The sequence below is a fragment of the Rhopalosiphum maidis genome, chromosome 4 (genome assembly GCF_003676215.2).
Source record: "Rhopalosiphum maidis isolate BTI-1 chromosome 4, ASM367621v3, whole genome shotgun sequence".
NCBI classification, from domain to species: Eukaryota; Metazoa; Arthropoda; class Insecta; order Hemiptera; family Aphididae; genus Rhopalosiphum; species Rhopalosiphum maidis.
The window spans coordinates 27107708-27114283 of NC_040880.1; the positions used below are offsets into that span (position 1 = coordinate 27107708).

The 6576-nt window shown below is 25.5% G+C and overlaps 1 protein-coding gene across 1 annotated transcript; it reads right to left on the minus strand.

The window, feature by feature from the left end:
* Positions 1–1032: 1032 nt before the first annotated feature.
* Positions 1033–5515, minus strand: LOC113549762 (odorant receptor 43b-like). Its single transcript, XM_026951224.1, has 5 exons — positions 4848–5515; positions 4421–4529; positions 3360–3464; positions 2867–3025; positions 1033–1138 (listed from the first exon to the last, which is right to left on the minus strand). Exons 1-5 carry the CDS (start codon positions 5513–5515, stop codon positions 1046–1048), a joined length of 1134 nt encoding a protein of 377 aa, XP_026807025.1. The 3' UTR covers positions 1033–1045.
* Positions 5516–6576: the final 1061 nt, after the last annotated feature.

Below are 6576 nucleotides of genomic sequence, written 5' to 3' on the forward strand. Positions count from 1 at the left end.
TTATATTATATTTATAATAATTAATATAAGGCTAGTTAACCGGTTGGGACAAGTTCATTAGTCATCAATATTATAACTATAACCAAAGCAATCAAAAGAAAATACTTATAAAACCATTAAATTAGTTAATTAGTATTTAAATTAGTAAATTATATAAATTTCAGTTATGGATGAATTTTTAAAATATTATTTATTGGCATTTTAAGTTTTTTTTCATTATAATAAATTCAGTGTTGAAAGTAAAAAAAAAATTTAATTTTACTACAAGGCTACTTATTCATCGCTCACACAGCATTGATAAATATAAAAATATATTATTAAATAATAATATGTATAATAATACTAATATATAGTAGGTCTATTATGCTGTTTGTTATTGACAGAAATTTATTCAATCTACTATTTTTTAAATAGAAAAATAAATTACTTATCGCTATAAAATTACATAAATATATAATCAGAGCCATGCCGTGGGGAGCCTAGGGGTGCATGGTTTAAAGGGAGCGCTAAGAAATTGAAATGCATAATGATAAATAAAATAGGGGGTAAATATTTTAATTTTGTCCTGGGCGCCAAATCTTAACGGCATGACTCTGTATATAATAAATTAATAACTATAGAGTGACGACTGCTGGTTTGTTCAGAATATTTTTTTCTGTACAGTTATTTATCATTGAATGTATTTTTAAAGTATCTATAATAGAGACTTAGTAATCAAAGATTAGGTATGTAGAGTTGTGAGGGCTTACAGTCATCCAAAATAATTGGAAACAGCTAATCACACGTTAATACCTATAGAATTTATACTGTGACGTTTTATTAAAGGTTGATAATAGTATGACACAAAATGAGGATCATTTCAACGATCTTGAATACATAAAATTACTAATAAAAATATTTATTTTATAGTCAAACTTGAAAAATAATACTAGACGAATAAAAGTTTTTGAAAAAAAATTGACTAAAAAAAAACGTTTAAAAAAAAAAAATAAAAAAAAGATATTTCTAATTAATTACTAATTACTCATCACTTGCAAATATAATATTATATAATTTGTTTTTGAACTGTAGTTTTTATAACTTGGTGATTGATTGAAGTTAGTAAAACATTTAACACCGTGTATGCAAATTTTAGGATCTGAAATAAATACAAAATCATGCCAATTATAAATTTATATTATTATTGATTAATTCAGTTTCCAGAGAAAAAAACAACAAACATTTTTCATTATTATAAATTGATAATCCTACTTTGAAACTATATACATTTATTTATTAAACGTGGATAATAATACTTATAACATTCATAATAGATGTTTAATAGTCATAGATGTAACGCTATTGATCTTGATTTAGCTATTCGAAAAAACAACGTAATATCATTCAATAAGACTAACCTGACTAACATAAAACTTATGTACAGTTTGATCACGATTTAAGGTACCACTAAATATCTCAGCTAAATGACGTTATATCGAAGTAAATATTATAGGGGGTACTTAAATACGCATTTATTTATGATTTTAAATTTTTCTACATTTTTTGTGTGCGCATGTGTAATACAACTCACATTTTTTTAACGGAAACACTATTTTTTTTTACATATTTGGATAGATTATTTTTTTTAAAACGTTTTTTGTATAAAAAGTTTTTTTCTTTTTACAAAATTGGCCATGTTAGAGAAGTCATTATTGTAGTTGTATTATAGCAGTCAACTAAACAAAAATTAACACATACTAAAGATATCTATTCATGTGACGTACGATATTATTAAATTATTACTTGTACACATATAAGGTAAATTAAACGTTTATTTGGCATTTATTTTATTATTTCTATCGGTAATAATTGAAAATTTCGATAAACGTGAACTAAGCATAAACTCGAATGGCGACTTCTCTAATTTGGTTAATTTTGTAAATAGAAAAAAACTTTTTTTACAAAAAAAAAAAACATTTTAAAAAAAAATAATCAATCCGAATATGAAAAAAAAAAACAATGTTTCCATTTAAAAAAATATGAGTTGTATTACGCATGTGCATATAAAGTGTATACATTTGAAAATTATAAATCAATTTGAAATTGATGCCTCTAGGACCTCTAAAATATTCACTTCAATACAAGGTCATTCAGCTATGATATTAGTGGTACCTTAAATCGTGATCACACTGTATAAATATTATGATTTAATGACGGATATCTAAGAATGCATTAATCAAATTATAGACTAAGGATTCATATATTTTACCTTTAACACTATTCTTTAGGGCCCATATGCAATTTATATCAGGCCAATTCCCGTGAATACTTGGTTTTGCGAAGCAGTATATATGATCGGTTATGTCTGGTAAAGTCTTCTAACCTTATATAATTCGTTAGTTCGATTTGTAAGTTATATAAATTAATAGTGTGGACCTCAGAAAGTGCTCAGGATAAACTATATGACAAACGAGTACAAAATCGATTTTTTTGGTATAATTGCTTGATTTTATTTGGATATAAAACAAGAACCGCATTACTATATCAACCTTTTTATTCGCACTCAGTATCACCTTACTGGTGTTAAGTTTTTAAACAATATGATTCCGGGATCCAATGATAAACAAATTATAGGTTCTAGAGTTGGATTTTGAATAAAAATATATAGTGGGTAAAATAACTCTGCAGAGATATAATAAACCTATACATTTTCTAGAAGATAATCCTCTAAGTAAAGCTATGTCTTAGAAAAACAGTAATGTAATTCTTTTGTAAAATTGTATTTCAATATTGAAAATGTATTTTGTGTATGTATAAATGTCCTAATATTTACAAACAAAAAAATTTCATGTCATTTCTTAATTAAAAAAATGAAATATACACTTACTTTGACAAGTAGATTTATGTTTACCGTGAAAATGGAACCAGCTTTAAATTCTAATGGAATCGTTGCTCTAGTCATCATTATTAATATAAGATAATTAAATGATTTATTTCGAGAATAAAATAACCGATGTTTAAAAAGTCCGTTTAATAAACCATCATGCTAAAACGTTAAACAAATATTAAGGAACTTTTGTGATTCAGTAACAGTTATGAATCAAAAAGTATGAATAGATAAACGTTCATGAAAATAAATGTTTTACATAATTTGAAGTCATCAAAAAACAATATTTTTATTATTTACTATTGTTTTTAATAAAACCTTTTTATATTGGTAAAAAATAGTAATTTTGAAATATTGAATAAAACATTTATCAAATGTATTCTTAAAAAAAAATTTTCAAAAACGTAAGTAAATTTTAATAAAATGAGTGTATAATGTAAAACACCATAGTATAAATAATAAAATGTTTCTCATATAAATTATAAATACTTACTAAATTGTCCAAGTTACTTGTATAAACACAATAAATGATAATTGTTAGGATACCTTCCAAACTACTAACTATGCATAGTCCCAAAATTATTTGATGAATAAAGCCCTAAAAATAATATTGATAATATAAATAAGTCGAACTTCGTATAATAAATAGTAATAATTATGAGGTATTAGTAAAGTTCGTAGCAAACAGTTATTGAAAGATAAAAGTAAAATAAAAGTTGAATGTAAATCTTCAAAAGTATGTTTATGAGCGTTTGAAGTTTTAGAATTTTGAAAAATGTCGTCAAACTTGTGAAAATTAGGAAAGCGTTTTTAATATATATTATTCTTAAGGCTTAAAAATATAACATAACATTTGTTTATTAGTCTTTCAATTTATATCAAAAATATTAAATTAAAGATACAGTAGAATCTCAATTATCTAGTCTAGATTAATCATGGTTTTCATTTACTCGTGTGGCCCCTTACACCAATATCCCGGATAATCGAAGTTCTAATGAATATCTATTTACACTATTTTACAATAATGTAGTATGAAATATGATAATATTTATTATTATAATTATTAATATACTACGATAAATGAAATGCTTTTGCATTAAATAATAATTATAATAAAATAAAGATTAATTTAATGGTAATAAGAAATATTCAAAAACATAATATCATGAAGTATACATGATAATATTATATATGAAAATACACTGTTTCTGCTCATAGTTGCTTTTTGTATGGCGGTAATGAAACAGTATTATTAAATTAAATTTTAATACATGTAGTAACTCACTATTATAGACACCTACTGTACAGCCGGATGGTACTCTCTTGCGTACTTTTTTTTTTCATCAAATTATAGTATTTATATTATTGATTTTCGTTGTAATTATTGAAAAGGGAGTAAAATATATTTACACTACATATTCTACAATACAGGGATATTAAAAATATAAAATAATTTAAAATATTTAATTGTTAACTATATGTCTATATAGTTATAAAATATTTTTGAAAACAAAATAAGCTATACGATTGATTAAACATATTACTACTACACACCTGTATGACTTGAATTATTAAACAACTAGTCAATCCAATATATAATCCATAAGATACTATTACCAAAAATACTGGTTTCTCAAATACTGTCTTCATTTCTTTGAAAAACCTATAATAAATGATATTTATGAGATGCAATAATGTATTAATTGTAGGTGTTTATATAGATTTTTTTGGATTGCTCTTTTACTATTTTAAACTATACCATAAGTGGGACATGGATAATAAATTAATATATCACTATACATTTCGTTAGGTTTAGCTATTAAGTGGCTAAATTAAGATGAATGAGTAAGTATAATTTAATTTTGAAAATATTCATTGTATAGAACTTTTTAAATTAAATTCTATAAATATAAATGCATAAAAGTATTAGGTATACTATACTTGATGACATAAACTATACAGTGCGGTCAACACAACTCACTTCAACATTTCTTGATGGTGTTTGATCGTGATCCTTAATTTTTGTTCATCCGTGTTTACCATTGATTCTTTGACCTGTTCGTTGAGAATCTGAAAATGACATTGCAGAACGCCCGTGGTATACATGTACGTCACGTGTAAGAAACTGACTTCAATGTGTGCAATGTATACGGGCAAAGCGTATAAAATATATTTGAATACGTAAACAGCCACAGTTGTTGTTTTTATCGGCAGCACGTCTACAAAAGGGAACGTGAACGGATCACCAATTTTCACTGATTCCGACGAAATCGTGTACAACACGGAAACTACCGCGAATAAGTTCGGCATGATTAAGTGATGTTTGATCACAGTTGCAATTTTGTTTTTAAAGTTTTCCGGTATTCCCACTCCACGCGAACGCTGATACATATCACGGTATTGTGACTGATAGTAGAGCCTAATGACTATGAAAGAAAAAATGAAGAATTCAATTGCAAAGCATAGGACACCGTAGGTGCGAACGGATAGGTCTTCTGTCGAGTCGACAATCAATAGGTAGGTCGACGCCATGAAGAACAGTGTGATGACAAACTCACAATAGGTGAAATACACCATACATGTAGTGTCATAACCGTGGTCGTCGTTGCATCCAGCTTTTTTAAAATAAGTGTCGACTATGTGTGCCATGTTCCGTCTCCATTGGCGTACTGAGTGTGATTACTTTTCAGGTATTAGTTCGACACCGACGTGGTGTTGTCATGTGTATGAACTATTGTTTATGTGATAAAATATGTACAACAATATTATATAATTATACGATATGGCCAGTTCAAATGGTCGCTTCTTATAAAAAATTTAAAATCAAATTAATATATTATATTATTATGCACCAATAAAATCCGTTATAATATGCATTAACCACTAACCTATATATTATTTACTTTACAGGCGTTACAGTAGCTGTTTTTTTTTTAATGTTAGAATTATATTGACTTCCTAGGAATGATGTATAGTCATGATAATATTATTGTTTTATTTTTTGTTTTAATTTTTATTGACATGCTAAAGTTTGAAACACGATCAGCATGGAATGAAATAATAAATATCTCTTCGTGTGTGAGGTGTTAGTGTGGAGTCTTCCTATATATGTAAACCTTTGAAATAATAATAATTTTTAGAATAAAATATAGACGGTTTGTATAATAATTACGTAGGTACACAAAGTCTTGTCCTGCGTGTGGCTTTGACCGTGTGAAATCATCAACACAATTTCACAATATCTATACAAATATAACACCATAATATTAAATAATAATATTAATAAAATTAATTTTAATTTATAAAATAATATTTGTAAATTTGGATTCACCAAGTAAATTGATACATTTGTAAAAACTAAAGCCCAATTCCAAATTTATTGAGATTAAAATCTTAAATATTTTGTTCATCAAATATTTACTAATAATAATAATAATAACAATAAAAATAATTGTAACAATAATAATAATGTCTTAATCTTTAATTACAAAATAATACATTATATATACTATATTTATAATATAAGCTTAGGAAACCGGTTAGGACGAGTTCAATATCCAGCAATATTATAATAATAACCAAAACAATCAAAAGAAAACTTTTCTAAAGCCCTTAAATTAGTTAATTAGTATTTAAATTCGAAAATTATATAAATTCTAGTTACTATATAATTTTCAAAATATTATTTGAAGTTTTTTTAAGTTTTTTTA